The sequence below is a fragment of the Notechis scutatus genome, chromosome 9, assembly GCF_049901735.1.
Source record: "Notechis scutatus isolate UNSWTSFEM ecotype Mainland chromosome 9, rNotScu1.2, whole genome shotgun sequence".
Taxonomy (NCBI): domain Eukaryota; kingdom Metazoa; phylum Chordata; class Lepidosauria; order Squamata; family Elapidae; genus Notechis; species Notechis scutatus.
In genome coordinates, this window is record NC_142017.1 from 22,114,748 (window position 1) to 22,130,761 (window position 16,014).

Below are 16,014 nucleotides of genomic sequence, written 5' to 3' on the forward strand. Positions count from 1 at the left end.
TGCGCAGGGAGCATGGGGAGGGGGTGCATTGCATTCTGGTGCACGCTAGCATGCACGCAATTTTTGGCACAGGAGCCCAAAAAGGTTAGCCACCACTGTTCTAGGGTGTCAACATTTTGGGGGGGGTATCGTGTTGACCAGAAACTGGATGCAGTATTCCAAGTGTGGTCTCACCAGTGCAGTATAAAGCACTGTTGATGCAACCTAGAACTGCATTAGGGTTTGGTTTTTTTTGGCTCATAAATGGTTTCTCACGGTTGCTATTATTGAGTCAGGAACACCTATATCTGTCCTGGTATTTCTTGTGTATGTGTAGGACCTTACTTACTGGTCACCACCAGCATTTGGTTGGCTCAGGCCCAATGTTCAATTCTGTCAACGTCCTCCTGACTCTTGAGTCTATCTTCAACAGTGTTGACTTGGTGGTACCCCACTGCATGCTTCCTTCCATTGTAGGTGTAGTGCCATTGAGGACTACCCACTGAGTGCAGTTGCTAAGCCAGATGTAAACTTGCCTATCACTACTCTCCCTGTTGCAAGTTTTCCATTGCTTCTGCCATCAAGGAATTTTGTGTGGTTGCACTGTTTAATTATTCCATCAGTCATGGTGTCCTGCTGAACTGGCTTCAGGCATTTGGGATGGATGGCACTGCATTGTGCTGGCTCTCCATCTTCCTCTGGGGTTATGAGGTGCCTCAGGGCTGGATTCTCTCCTATTCAACCTCTATCTGAGACCACTGAGGTCATCCAGCAGTGGGGAGGGAATGGGGATTTTGCAGTAACCTTCCCCTGCCAAGCCCACCAAGCCACACCATGCCCACCATGCCATGCCCACAGAACTGGTAGTAAAAAAAATTGAATCCCACCACTGGCCCACATGTCTCCAGAAGGCAATTCCTCTTAGGAAGATCTGCAGGCAACTCATGAGTAAGAGCACCAGGAGCCATGGGAGAAATCCCATTCTCACTGCCTCAACGCAACCTGTTCAACAACACATGGTTGGCCCCAGTCCCTTCTTTCTAAAGCACCTTGAAAAGTATTTTGAAACCTGCAGAGCAATTATACCACCTAGTGAGTGATCCTTCCACCATGGTGAAAGATTAAAGCTAAAAGCAAAGAAAGACAAGGACTTAAGCAGAATTAAAAGTAAAAAGCTGGGTCCGAAATAAGATTGAACAGAAGAAGATTGGGACAGTTGAATTTAGGATTATTTACTTTAAAGTGTTTTTTAAATAATGAAATAAATAATGCATAATCTCACCGGGAAAGAAGAAAGAGAAAGTTGCAAGAGATCATAGAGATCATAGGTCATGTATCATCTATTCTACATCAAGGGTCTTCAAACTTGGCAAGTTTAAGACTTGTGGACTTCAACTCCCAGAATTCCTGAGCTAACATGACTGGAGGAGGAATTCTGGTAGTTGAAGTCCACAGGTCTTAAAGCTGTCAAGTTTGGAGACCGCTGATCTACATAGAAGATCATGTAGACCCCAGAACTACAGAGTGATGAATGTGACCAAAGAGCAGGTGGAAACTGGAGCCTGTCTCTTATTTTTACTTTTTCTTACTGGATTATAAATGAAAGAAAGGCTACTGCTAAGAAAGCAGTGAAACTTGCAGAATTGAGGGGGGGATGTTTAATGGACCAAATGACAAAAAAGGAGATTCTATCAGAAAATACTGCAAAGGGTATTCGAGGACATAAGGGAAAATGTGACTAAATCAGTCGAGAGAGATTTAGCCTCACTGGAAGGAAGAATGGAGGAGAAATTTACAAACATGGAAGAAAATATTTTTTTAAAAATTAAGTTTTCTTTAAATTTTTGAATATACATCAACATCAATACATGAACAGTGAGGCATCTGGGTATCATTCCTTTGGATACAAGTAGTAATGGTAGTATTAATAATATTTGTTACTTTAATCATACTTATGTAATTGTAATATACATATTTGCGTGAGAATACAGGTCTGCTGTCAGGGTTCCAATGGATGCCCTAATTAATTCATGAGCCTGGAGCTCATTTAGTTGTTCATTATTTTGGTATGCCATTTTAATGACAATAACAATATAATTAAAACATACATAGTGACACCATCTTTCAACATCTAATCTTTACATCTAGTTATGGCTTTTAGTATATTATATAGAAATATGCATAATAATCTCCCTATTTTTTGGTAAGAAAAGTTACTTTTTAAAAATGAAGAATCTGCAGGTTCTTAAAGTGAATATAAAGATAAAACCAAAGACTTTTCTTTTGGGTCTAATGGAAAAAGATTTGGGGAAAAAACTGTTTTTGTTGATGGCAGTAAGATTAATTTATGCTCAAAAATGGAAGGACAATTTGATTCCCACAATTGGCAAATGGCTGCAAAAGTTGATGAAGTTAGCAGAGATGGCTAAATAGACTGCTTTGATTAAAGCAAAAACACACACACACACAATTACTTTTGTTTCTACTTGGAAACCACTTCTGGACTTTGTGATTAAGGTAGAAAAATGAAACTTTGGTTTTGGTTTTGCCAATTAAATACAGTGCATTCAGGCAGTATTTAATAAATTTACAAAATTCTGTTTTGGCTTTGTCCTTATGGGGTACTGGGTGTAGATTAATGAGGAAAAAATGAATGTCAACAACTGTAGAATCAGACTACAGCATAACAAAATTGACAAAATTGAAGGGGGGTGTATGAAGAGTTTATTTCATATTATTATATAAAAGTAAAAAGTTGAGGTTTTATGCTGTTACCTTATTCTATTGGACCAAAAGGAGTCAGAAGTCAACTTTCTTTCTTTCTTTCTTTCTTTCTTTCTTTCTTTCTTTCTTTCTTTCTTTCTTTCTTTCTTTCTTTCTTTCTTTCTTTCTTTCTTTCTTTCTCTTTCTTTCTTTTTTTCTCCCTTCTCCCCTACAATTCTCCCTACCTTATTTTCCTTTTTTTTTGTATTTTATGTTATATTTTGATAAACTAATAAAAATTCTGAAAGCTAAAAAAGAGAAGAATCTGCATTGTGGATAAGTGAGTGGTTGGGAGGTTAAAATGTAAGCAGTATCTGTTAAAATAGACTTGATTACATTTCATGGGAGAACATAAGAAAGATCTACAAATACGGAAAAAAAGATAAATTAAAGAATTTGAAGAATGTGTAATACAAATGAATGACACAGAAACATTCAGCCAAGAGATGTAAAAAGATTTAGATAATGTGGCATGACTGGATTTAATAGAGAAAGAAAGTTGCTTAGGATTGAGAGTAGTTACGGAACAATCTGGCAAAGATTGTAAGTTGAGGGTTGCTGAAGCCTTAAAAATAGAATGGGAAGAAGAAGACTTGGTTGCTGAAATCAACAAGTGTCTATACCAAAAATAAGTGTATCTTGCCAGGAAGAAGAGAAATTAACACCAAGCTAAGAACCGATAATGCAGAGATACTGGATAAGAGACCAGACTATAAAATTGACTTGTTTCATTGGGGACAAGACAATAAGGTTCTTTAAAAATGCTGGAAAAATTTTCCTATACTTTTTGCTCAAAATTTGGACAAAAGTTATTTGATGCTTTTGTTGATTATTTTGGGACTTGCAGAGTGAAGGATATGGGAAGAAGTGAACTATGTATGTAATTTTAAAGTCATCACTAATACTAATAATAACTAATATTAAAACTACTGTAAAAAGGGAAGTTGCAGCATTTCTTTATTTATTTATAAATTATCTTTTATTTTCTCCACTTTTTAGCTTTCCTTTGTCCATTTCATTTTTTGTATTTTATGTTTATCTTTCACTCATTTAAAAATATTTAATAAAAGTTATATTTTTAAGGAAAAAATACTAAAAGCACATACAGAAACAGCATACTTAGGAGTCAAAGACGGAGGAAGATTTGGGGATTCATTGGAAAGGGCCCCATCTCACTTCCCCCATCCTCCAGAAAGACACGCGTCCAGGAACATCGATGTTCTCCAGAGTAATTTTGCCTCTGACACCAGATAGCCAACTTTAATTAGTGGCCATGGAAAGCCTATCAAAAAGTTTTCTCATTTACTAAATTCATTATCGTTTAAATGGCTTCTATTCTTACCTCCCAGGGTGGTAAATAAAATATCAGTTTTATAATCCAGAGAAAAAGTTATAGTTGTTATTAATCCACTCAGAAAGCCTCACTGAAGTGAAAGAATCGATTCCTTTCTGAAGAGAACAAAACATAACATTACATGACTTGAGAGTAACCAAGGAGAAGTCCTGACAAGGTGAACTTGGAAAGTGGAACATTTTATAGAGGATTGTATTGTGATTGGTGATCTGTGCAGAAATCAAGCCTTAAGTCTATTAGGTCACCATTGGTTGAAACTAGTCAGTGGTGGGATTCAAAAAATGTTACTACCAGTTCTGTGGGTGTGGCTTGGAGGGCGTGGCAGGGGAAGGTTACTGCAAAATCCCCCTTCCCTCCCCACCCCACTGACCTGCTTTCCAGCTCCGTTCTCCTATGCAGGGCAACCAAAGAAGACCCAGCCAAACAGCTGGGACTCAATGGGAGGCAGGGAAGAGATGGGGTTGGTGGGGCCAGTCAGAGGTGGGATTTGCCGGTTCTCCGAACTACTCAAAATTTCTGCTACCGGTTCTCTGGTCGGAACCGGCTGAATCCCACCTCTGAAACTAATGCTTTAGAACGTGACTGGTAAAGGGTCGGTGACGTTTCCTACAAGATGAAGTAGATCAGGGGTGTCAAACTTGCACTGGCCCTCCTCACCCTGTTTAGCAAAGGAGAAAAAAGTTGTAATACGTCATATGACGACAACGTGACGCCACAAGTTTGACACCCCTGCAGTTGATGATTCCATTAGAATCTATTAGTAATGTTAACAGAGCCCTGGTGATGCAGTGGTCAGAGTGCAGTACTGCAGGCTACTTCTGCTGACTGCCATCTGCCTGCAATTTGGCAAATCGAATCTCACCAGGCTCAAGGTTGACTCGGCCTTCTGTCCTTCCAAGGTGGGTGATGAGCCAGATTGTTGGGGGCAAGAGGCTGACTCTGTAAACCGCTTAGAGAGGGTTGCAAAGCACTGTGAAGCAGTATAAGTGCTATAACTATTAACTTAAGTGTATCATCTGTTGCCTAAAATTCTAGGCATGAACTTTTTAGCCAAAAAATCTTGCAGTTGAATCCAGGATTCATTTCACATCAAACATGTATTCTAAACAAATGAAGTTCCTCCAAGGAACTTAGTTGGCCCTTTATGAAAAGCCTTCCAGATATCTTGAAGTGCAATTTTTCATTTCTGCCTATTTATTAGAAAATATAGCCTATTGGAGTCAGGAAACCATCTTTGGGTCTTTCAGGGGCGCACTGTGTATGAAATCCTGTTCTAATATATTTCTCCCCCCCTGCCCCCCCTCCAATCTCCAGGTCCTTGAACGGTTGTTCCAGAAGGGATTTAATGTGGCAGCGTCCTGTGGTGGAGGCGTAGATTCCTCCCAGTTCAGTGAATACGTGCTGTGCCGTGAAGACCAGAGACCACAGCCCAATACCACCATCAGAATAAAGCAAGAACCCCTAGATTAAGGACCGACTCCCTCCTTCCTTGGAGACAGTGGGCGTGTTCAAAGGTCCCCTTGGGTGGAAACACTCAGGACTCCCAGAACAGTATTAATGCAGGAGCAGCCAGCCTGTTTCTGAAGCAACCCTGTTGTATGGCCAGCCATGACTCTCAACATGGAGACAAGGACAAGGACACAACCCAGAGTTGTTTGTATTATTTACTCAAGTCATCGCAGTGCACTCGGAAGCCTGGCGTGTTGTGGGATTGTTTTGGCTCATGGAAAGTAGTGGTGCTTCTGTAAAGAACTTAACTGGACCGAATTTGGTGGAAAAGACCAATTTATGTAATTAAAGTATGTCTCACTGAAGGAATGAGCCCACCAGCTTCCTGGACGATAGCCCCTCTGTCCTACGAATGTGTCAAAACCTTGATAGCTGCCAGAAGGAAACTGGTGGTATGCTGAGCGTCTTCCCTGAGCCCTGTACTATCTCTGGCCTGTCAGTCGTTCCTCCCCTATCTCCATTTGTTACTCATGGTCTTTTTGCTCATTCCTTGGATTCGTTGCATTATGGCTTATTTTTCTACGGCGCCTACCGTTGTCTTAGAGGAGCCAGTTCAGGGAAGGGACCAAATGGTGCTGGACCTGATTTCATTCTTTCCAGTCCTACATCTTTTGCTGTCCCCTCATACACAGACACAACTCGCACAGCTGCAAATTCTTTTTAAAAAATGAGGTTCAAATCGAGTCCTTTTGCAAAATTGTGTAACTTTAAATAGGTCCTGAGGTGAACCCAACGTTAAGTTATGCTGGTTTTTATTGTCGTTAAGAACGGGAAGTGGCTTAAATGGTGTCTCAAGTCACTCTTCATTCAAATTCAGTCCCCATATTGCCTTGACACATGGAAATGGATGATGCCACACTGATTGGATGTTGCATGTCATCTGTTTAAACCAGGGGTCTCCAACCATGGCAACTTTTAAGCCTGGTGGACTTCAATTCCCAGAATTCCCCAGCCAGCAGGAGTTGAAGTCCATCAGGCTTAAAATTGCCAAGGTTGGAGACCCCTGGTTTAAATGGCACAAAAGTGCCATTCTATTTCTTCTTTTGAGCAACTACTTAATACTTTGCTTCCATTCACAAATCCTTTGGCATCAGCATTCTTTGAATAAACTTGGCTTTCAATCTCTGAGCAGTCGTGACCAAAACATCTGCCCATTTATACTGTGCCATTGTATACCTTGATGGGTAGGTTAGGGCATCCTTCCTGGCCAAAGGAACTTCAGACCAGTTGGGGCTGCCATTTCCCAAAATCCAATGGATGTAACTAATAGGAAGAGGGATAATCTCTAGCGCTATTTTCCTTACCCACTGATTGACTGGTTTTGCACAAACACTCAAGAACCCAAAGCTGGATCAACATGCATTTATAAGCCATGCTATGGTCAAATGTTGATGGCCTGTGGGACTTTGAAAGATGGCTTGTGTAAGGTCGTGCCTCAACGGTGCCCTCAAGAAAGCAGAACTCTTGAAACAGGTAGCCTTTCAAAAGGAATTTTTATTGGGCAACAGTGATAGCAAAGAGAATAGGCAGGATCTAACGTTACCGCACTAAAACGTTAAGTTAAAAGTTGTTTGTTAAAAACCCCTCCCCACTGCTCAGTCTGACGCCGGCCATTCCCCATTCACTTGGCTTCCTAGAATGAACTGAATCACAAATATCTACTCCACATGGCATATCAGGTTGTTATGCACCTTGCAGCTATGCAGAGCATTTGAGTTTTGCGACTACATCCCAGTATGAGTCTCTTCTCAAAAGATTTTAAAAAATAAGGGCAGGGAAGGGTAGCTCTCCACCCCTGATGCCTCCTGAGCAGCGTACTGAGTGAGAATCCAGACATTTTGACCAGTCCTTCTTGTGTAACTTTTTGTACTGACAGAAAACTTTGGAGAACCTCATTGAGTTGAACTATGAAATGTATCTGCAAGTTCATGGATCAAGCTAAGTTTGTGTTATTGCTTATTTGCAACTCGTTTCTCATGAGCACAACTTCAAAAATCGAGGCTTGGAGAGAAAACTGTATCTGATGAGTGTTCAGTCATAAATAGTGTATTTCATACTAAAAGTGTGTATCAATTCTCTTATCAGTTTAATGTGGAATCCTGGGAATTATAGTTCTGATAAGGTGCTAATCTGGCCAAGGACCTCAGTTATTTCCCCCCCCCTCAAAACTACACTTCCCAAGATCCTCCACTGCAGCAGGTCATACTTGGTTTAAGCCTGGAAGGCAAATCAAACTGCCAATTCAAAAGATTTGGGAGAAAAGACAGTTTTCTTGATTTGTAAGCCTGCCAAAATGGATTAATAGTGTTAATGGTTTGAAGTTCAAGGAAATATATATACCAAAATGGGGCAGGGGCCCATGAAATGAAATAGCACAGGACTAAAAACTCCCTTCGATTTTGGTGCCCCTTGTGAAGAATTTCATTAAGGAAATGTGGCGTCCCAACAAGCTGGGCAGAATTGCCCATTTTTGAACTGACCAGGGGGCTTTTTTTTTTTACATATTTCATCAGCAAGATTAATAAACAAATGGCCACAAATAGAAATTCCCCACCAAATTTGTGGATAGGAAGGTATTTCACCAGAGTAAAGAGAGGTTCTCCAACAATTTAAGGACAAAACTACAGAACTGTGGTGGGGCAGGAGTGTCAAATTGTACAAGATGGCAGTCACACATTGCATTTTGCAAGATGCTATCCCTGCAGTTTTGCTGCCCTCTGCAAATGGTGCTGAAGGTTACTAAAAAAAACCTGAAGAGATCTGGGGGGGGGTGATGCTACCAAGAAAAACAGGACATTCTCACACACACATACACACACACATACACGTCCCTTAGCTACCTCAGAACTAAACAAGTACAGAATTGTCACAACACACCACTTTTTCACTAAGGTTCTCTTTTTCAAAGTACACTTTTTTTAAGTACGCTACTTTTATCAAACTGAGTGAGAGCTGTTAAGCAAAAAAAAAAGAAGAAGAATTTCTCCATCTGTCCCCCCCAAACACAACTGGTTGAGGGTTAACTATGCAGAAAAGTTGCTGCATTGTACATTTTGTGCCATCAAGTTAGTTTAATATCTTTTTCTAAAATGTTTAGGTCTTAATGCCATCCCTTTTGTATGTAAGATACCTATTAAATTGTATTGTACTGTAAATGCTTAATATTGTACCTTCTCGGCATTCCTCTTGCCCTTCATAAAACAAATCGTGCAATGTGTCTATCAACCATTCTTTGGTGTTTGACATACTCATAAAGTCAAAAGCCAAATACGCAGAATTTTATTTCATTTCAGTGTTTGAGAACAGAATTTGGGTATTCAAATGAATTCCCCTAGGACATTCCTTCTGGGGTTGTGTGCTTGAAACAGGAAAGGATGGTGCTCTTTCAGCATTCCCACTTATCTAACTGACTTGCTATTCATGGTGGCTCATGACCCAAACTCATGACCTAGTTTGACCTTTTGCACCAAGAAATAACTTAAGTGCTGCTAAATCTCTTCCCCCTTTTTAAAAATACATCAGTTATTTCAGTTTGGCTCACACAGTAGTTGTCCCGTGCATGTACCTAGACTGATTTTTTAAATTAATATTATTTTAGCTATAGAGTCCGTAACAGTTGATTACGCCCCTTAGAAATCTAGTACATTTAGGTAGCGTTCAACCTTTAGCACAGGGGTCTCCAACCTTGGCAACTTTAAGACTTGCGGACTTCAACTCCCAAAATTCCTCAGCCAGCAAAGTCAAAGTTGCCATTTCTTTGTGGAAAAATCTCAGGCATATTAAAACATTCTTCATCTTTCCCTAACTCCAGTTTAGAAATGTTTTTGCCATCTAGGTTGATTCATTTACCTGTGAGACTCCTTGCCTAGATCTGCAGTGACCACTACGCCTATGTATATTCAATCTTGATGCATTTGTCATTTTACTGTATTCTACCGTGTCTCTGTTCTTTAAAAAAAAAAAAAATGGAAAAAAGCCCAAAATCCCCCACCTCTCAGGGAAGAATACTCAGCTGGCTTCTGGATAAATGCTTGCCCTTTTCTGAAAGCAACCTTGGATAGCCAAATTGCATGCCAATCAAAATGCCATCAGTGTGTGTTTGTGTGTATGTGTGTGTGATGGCAAAATGCCATCACATTACCAAGATGATGCGTCCTGCTGAAAATATTGATGAAGAGTGTCCATAGAGGATGTGGTCAAGAAGGCATGCACCAGATGTGGCTGCCACCTTTTTAATGACATCCTGTGGGCTAAGTCTTAGGAAAGAGAAGCAGTTAAAGTACAATCTTGTTTCTGGGATCCCTCAAAGGCTAGAGCAGAAATCTGCTCGTGGTTTTCTCATCCACTCTCCTCCATTCCCCTCTTTCCGTGTAGACATTTGTGAGGCATTTCAACTTAGGTAAACTGGCTTCGAACCTTGTTAAGTCTCTTAATGGGAAAGTCCTTCCATCAAAGGTTCCTGCAAATGGGAAACCGAGTCATGACTCCAGAGCACTTGCTGAAGAACAGTAGTGAAATACGAAGGACACGTGGAAACAATACCGTAGGTTGAGATACCTCCTCTTGAAAGCCTCTAATGCTTGGCTAATTGACTTCAGGCTGCGGAATGTAGCATTTTATAATTTCATGTGCAAGTGTGTTTTTCAACGCTTGGCTCTTCAAACCACCACCTCAATGACAGCTGTGTCTTATTTATTTTTCCCCTTACGCACACCAGATTGAGTCACCTGAAACAAAAGGGGGAAACAACAGCAACAGCAAACTCCATTTTGGATCCAAATGGTGCACCAAAAGAAAACACATCCAAATTAAAAGCAAAATCCCTGGGAACCGAATTGATTCAAATGGCTGTTTTGATTACAACTTTTCTACAGCTCCATAAATGTCTCCTCAGGTGGTAATAACATCAGTTACTGTGTAATTCAGGAAGACTGTGTCGATCTTCCAATGGCCCAAAACGTCCAAACATGCCTTGGTCCAACTGTTTGGGGCAAATCTATGCTGGCTGGAGAATTCTGGGAGTTGAAGTCCACAAGTCTTAAAGTTGCCAAGTTGGGAGACCTCTGCAGTGTAACCCAATATATTCCTCTTTGGAACTAAACAGAGGGAAAAGGCCATTTTGCTGGCTATTTTGAGGAACCCACTCATTAACTCAAACATTTTGTGGTAAACCAGCCAATGCTCATCAGCTCTGCTGGCATTGCTACCTAATGAAGCCAAAATAGCTTTAAAAAAAAAAGTTCAAGTAAATGGGTCCCATGGGACCAGTTTAAAAGATATGTCCCACTTTTCTCCGTCTGATATCCCTAATATTATGTGAGGCAGGCATGGTAGCAGATTTCTTCTGTTTGGCTTCTCACAGGACAGAAAATGGACCTCTTTAGACAAAGTAGATTGTGGCTTCTTCTCTAGCAGACATTTCAGTTTCACTAACAAGTGTTGAATATTATTTTGGATGCCATTTTCTTCCTTAAGAACCAACTTTTCAAAAGCAACAGGACCAGTTGTAGTTTCAGATCAACACTTCCCTTCCAAAGCATTTTGAGATGCTTTTCTGTACAATGAAAAATATTCCTACTAATTCTAAGTATTTCTCAAACAAGGGCCATGATAAAAAAAAAAAAAGACAGACTCCCTAGCCATTTGTCCTCTTCTCTCAGAAACATACAGTAAAGCTGATTGGGAAATGGCTAGCCACCAGGATATATCGGCAAATCTTTTGAGTTTGAGAAGCCAGGGGTGGTTTAAGGGTTAAAGGGATGCTTACAAATTGCACATGCACATGATGACATCCCACCAAGAAAGCTGCCCATTCAGTGGTGGGATTAAAAAAAAAATTACCACCAGTTCTGTGGGTGTGGCTTGGTGGGCGTGGCAGAAGGATACTGCAAAATCCCCCTTCCCTCCCCACCCCACCTGCTTTCCAGCTCCGTTCTCCTGGGCAGGGCAACCAAAGAAGAGCCAGCCGATCAGCTGGGACTCAATGGGAGGCAGAGAAGAGATGGGGACGGAGCCAGTCAGAGGCGGGATTGGCCGGTTCTCCAAACTACTCAAAATGTCCACTCCCGGGCAGAACCTGCTGAATCCCACCTCTATGCCCACTCCTGTTCTAACCAGTCCAAACTCCATGTAATGGCCAAGCCTCATGGAGTCCTTCTTGCCACCTACAACAGGCTAAGAGAGAACTTAAACCAACCTCTGGGCCTGCAGACAGGAAGAAGGACAGCCTTGATGGACATAGGCAAACTCCGTTACCAAATCGATAAGTTTAGAACAAATAGAAAATACTCAGACAGGCACCTCTCTGATTCACAGGAGATACGAAGGAAGAGGCAACACAGTACAATCAGCCTTGCAAGATTCAATAAAAATAGTTTTAGCCTTCATGTGGATTTGATTTTCTGGTCTGATCTAACTGATAGGGGTGAACCTCACAAATCTCCATTTGCCAAAGCATCCCTTTTCTCTAACTTCTTTCCTACAAAATGGTTGGTATTTGCAGTAGCGAAATGACCACGAGGGGGATATATACTTCATGATTTATTGCTTCTCCATTCTAGATTTCTTCTTCACCTTCATCTATCCCAGGTTTTGGGGTCAAAGTATAACCACAAATATGGGTTTTTCCTGTATCCATTTATTTATGCATTTCTGTTTTCTGCAGAACGGGGTTCATTTTTTTTAAATTCACTTCCACCTACCTTTTGATGTGATGCTGACAACCATCTTGGGAGACAGATAAGACCCATGCTGGGTCTCCAGCATGGTACCTCCTCGCCCAAATAGGGTCAACATTTTGCTTTGAAAACTGCTAGGCTTCCTGTCCCCGTTTGTATTTCTCTTGAGGTTCTTTTCATTAGAAATAAATAAAAGGGAAGTTGCAAAGTGAAGCATCCTCTCTCTTGCCACATATATCACAAAGACTATCTTCAAAAATAGAAATGGCAGGGGGCTTCCTAATGAAATGAGTTCCTTTATGTAGAGGGCATAGGGAATGGCCTTGTAAAATCTGTAACCAAGGCAACAATCAGGCAGCAAGGCCTTATGCTCATTCCAAAAAACAAACTTAAGGAATACTGCAGGCCGGCCCTTCCCTAATTCAAATCAAGGTAGCAATAGCACTTAGACTTATATACCACTTCACAGGGCTTTCCCGCCCTCTTTAAGCAGTTTACAGGGTCAGCCTCTGGCCCCCAACAATCTGGGTCCTCATTTTACCCACCTTGGAAGGACGGAAGGCTGAGTCAACCTTGAGCTGGTGAGATTTGAACTGCCAAATTGCAGGCAGCCGAAGGAGCCTGCAGTACTGCACTCTAACCACTGCGCCACCGTGGTACAGCGAGGGAGGAGCACATTCGGACTTGCAAGGTTCTGTTGCTATGGCTGCTCCAAGGAAAGTAGTTGTAGACCTAGGTGGCCCTGGTTTCCTGACAGGGCTGACATCTTGTCAGAGGAAGTCGGAGTCAAGGGAGGGAGAGGATGGCAGGGAGCATCTCACCACTTGGATAAAAGGGAATTTTACGACTCGCTGTGCTCGTGTGGGGCAATTCTTTTCCCACCCAGATAGCAAATACAGGTAGCCTTTGACTTAGGGCCACAATTGAGCCCCACATTTCTGCTACTAAGTGAAACATTTGTTAAGTGGGTTTTGCTTTTTTGGACACCGCTATGAAGTGAATCACTGAAGTTGTGAAGCTGCAGCTGTGAGTCACTGCCAAGAATCCTAATTTTGATCATGTGACCATGGGGGATCCTACAATGGTTGTAAGAGTCCTAAGTCATGTTGTAATTTTGAACTGTTGTAAGTTGAGGACTGGCTGTGCGCCCCCGAATTAGACTGAGGAAAAAGGACTGCCAAGAAATATGAATCCAGCTCTTTCACAGCCTCGCAGCCACTTTCCCTTTTTACCAAAGCCGGTTGTGTTAAACCAGAGACAAAACATTTTGGCTCTTAACCCTGAGCAAAGGTGTTACAGCGTTTTGTAGGAACCCTGGGAAAGGATTAGAACCCCTTCCAAGTTCTGGAGGGAAGGTCCTGTACCTAAATGGAGAGGTTTTGACTGTGCTTGTTGTAATAGCTTGGATGGTTGGATTTATGAGCCAGAAGAGAGTCTGCTTGCGCCCCGAGGGTTGCATAGACAAAGCCCTAATGTGATGCCAGATTAAAGCAGTCTAGCTGGAGGGCACACAGCAATCCACAGCTGGTAGATGGACAGAATTTAATGAGGGAGGGAGGGAGAAATCAAGCAGGGGAGGAAAGCTTTGCATCCAGGCAGAAGCTGGACAGGTTTAAACTGATTGCTAAAGCTACACATGCTTCTGATCACACCACTTTGGGCAGGCTGTACAGGAAGGGAATCTGCTCTTGGCCATTCACCAGCTTTAGCTTTATTATTTTTCTGCTTGATTTATTCAAATGCTACCTCCAAATGGATCTCAGAGTCCAGTCAAGATTTGGGTGCAAGGCAAAGATTCGGGAGCATCTTGTTCATTTTTCAGTCCCTCTGCCCATAACTTGCCCAGGCAGCATCGCAGCAAACATTGTCCTCATTTACCTGGGCAACAGCCAATCCGGTGTGCAAAAGGACTTGATCCCTCTGGGTGGTCAGCTGAGATCTTTCTGGCATGGGATAGTTTTGGACCAGCATGACACGTTGGGGATTGATGGCGATAATGGTGATTTCCAATCTGAACTATAAATGAAGTTCTTTAATAGCACTACAGATGTGCATCAAAAAGCTAATGCTAAAAACATAAAAAAATATGAAGAGAAAGCGTGGATTATTAACAGAGGATATTAAAAATAAACCAAGCCACATTCCACCAATAATCCTAGCATGTGTTACTAAAATCTGGCTGGCAACAGTGATGACCCCCCCACCCCCAGGCAAGGGTGGCTGTTGCCACCTGGGAGATTCTTCTGGCTGTCAGGATCTCCATCGTTGGCCTGCTGGGTTCCTGCCATCAATTTATTGTATTTATTTGATTTGTCAATCGCTTACAAGATAATAGGTATAAGTATAAACATGAGTAAGAATACAGGAAATAGGTACAAATAAATGGGGACAAAAAGACAGGGACGGTGGGCCCAATTGTACACTTATGCACGCCCCTTACAGACCTCTTAGGAATGGGGTGAGGACAATAGTGGATAGTTTGAGGTTAAAGGAGGGGGGGGGGGGTTGAGGATGTGACTACAGAGTCAGGTAGAGCATTCCAGGCATTGACCACTCTGTTGCTGAGGTCATATTTCCTGCAGTCAAGTTTGGAGCGGTTTACCTTGAGTTTGTATCTATTGTGTGCTCTTGTATTGTTGTGGTTGAAGCTGAAGTAGTCGTTGACTGGTAGGACATTGTAGCAAATAATTTTATATACTACGCTTAAATCCAACTGTAGGCAGCATAGTTCTAGGTTGTCCAAGCCCAAAATCTCAAGCCTGGTGGTGTAGGGTATTTTGTGGTGAGCAGAGGAGTGGAGTACTCTTCTTGTGAAATACTTCTGAACTCGCTCAATTGTATTAATATCCGATATACGGTGCGGATTCCAGACTGATGAGCTGTATTTGAATATTGGTCTAGCAAAGGTTTTGTATGCCCTAGTTAGCAATTCAGTATTACCCCTCCGCAGTATTACCCCTTCTGAAGAAGCTTCATAAGATTAGATTTACAACTCTTAATAGAATAGAATACTTTATTGGGGGTCCCCAACCGCCGGTCCGCGGACCGGTACCGGGCCGCGGAACAAGCCTTACCGGGCCGCTGGTTGCTGGGCGCCGCCATCTTTTTGGTAAAAAAAGCAATTTTTCGTCAAAAAAGATGGCGGCGCCAGCGCTTCGTGAGCTTTTCTGGGTAGAAAGCCATTTCTCCCGAAAAAGCTCACGGAAGCCTGTAACGCCGCCATTTTTGACGAAAAATCACTCCGTGACGTCACGGAAGTGATTTTTCGTCAAAAGATGGCGGCGCCCAGCTGACGCCGGAACCGGGCCGCGGCGTCGAAAAGGTTGGGGATCCCTGCTTTATTGGACAAGTGTGATTGGAGACACAAGGAATTTGTCTTGGTGCAAATACATAAAAGAAAATATACATTCGTCAAGAGTCAAGAATCATCAGGTACGACACTTAATGATAGTCATAGGGTACAATAAGCAATCAAATCATACTAGGAAACAGTCCATATAATGCCTTTTTGACAGTGCTATTGCAGTGAGCTCTGGCGCTTAGGTTGTTTGATAAGAGTACTCCAAGGTCCTTGACAATGGGAAAGGGAGGGGGATGGAATTGGGGGCACATCCACACCTGGAAATGGGGAAGGGGAAGTGACAACAGAAGACAACCATATCACCAAACCAGCTTGTACCAGGATCTTCAAGGCCGTTTGTCTTGAGAAGAGACTGTGTTGCTGGCATCAGT

The 16,014-nt window shown here is 42.0% G+C and overlaps 1 protein-coding gene across 9 annotated transcripts in view; it reads left to right on the forward strand.

The window, feature by feature from the left end:
- KCTD15 (potassium channel tetramerization domain containing 15) overlaps nucleotides 1-8,875 on the forward strand; it is a 70,080-nt gene extending 61,205 nt beyond the window's left edge. For all 9 annotated transcript variants that reach the window (XM_087971798.1, XM_026680150.2, XM_026680151.2 and 6 more), the window contains exon 5: nucleotides 5,411-8,875. In XM_087971798.1, the coding sequence (XP_087827924.1) occupies nucleotides 5,411-5,566 (156 nt within the window). In that variant the 3' untranslated portion in view covers nucleotides 5,567-8,875. The remainder of the gene's footprint in view (nucleotides 1-5,410) is intronic.
- Nucleotides 8,876-16,014: the final 7,139 nt, after the last annotated feature.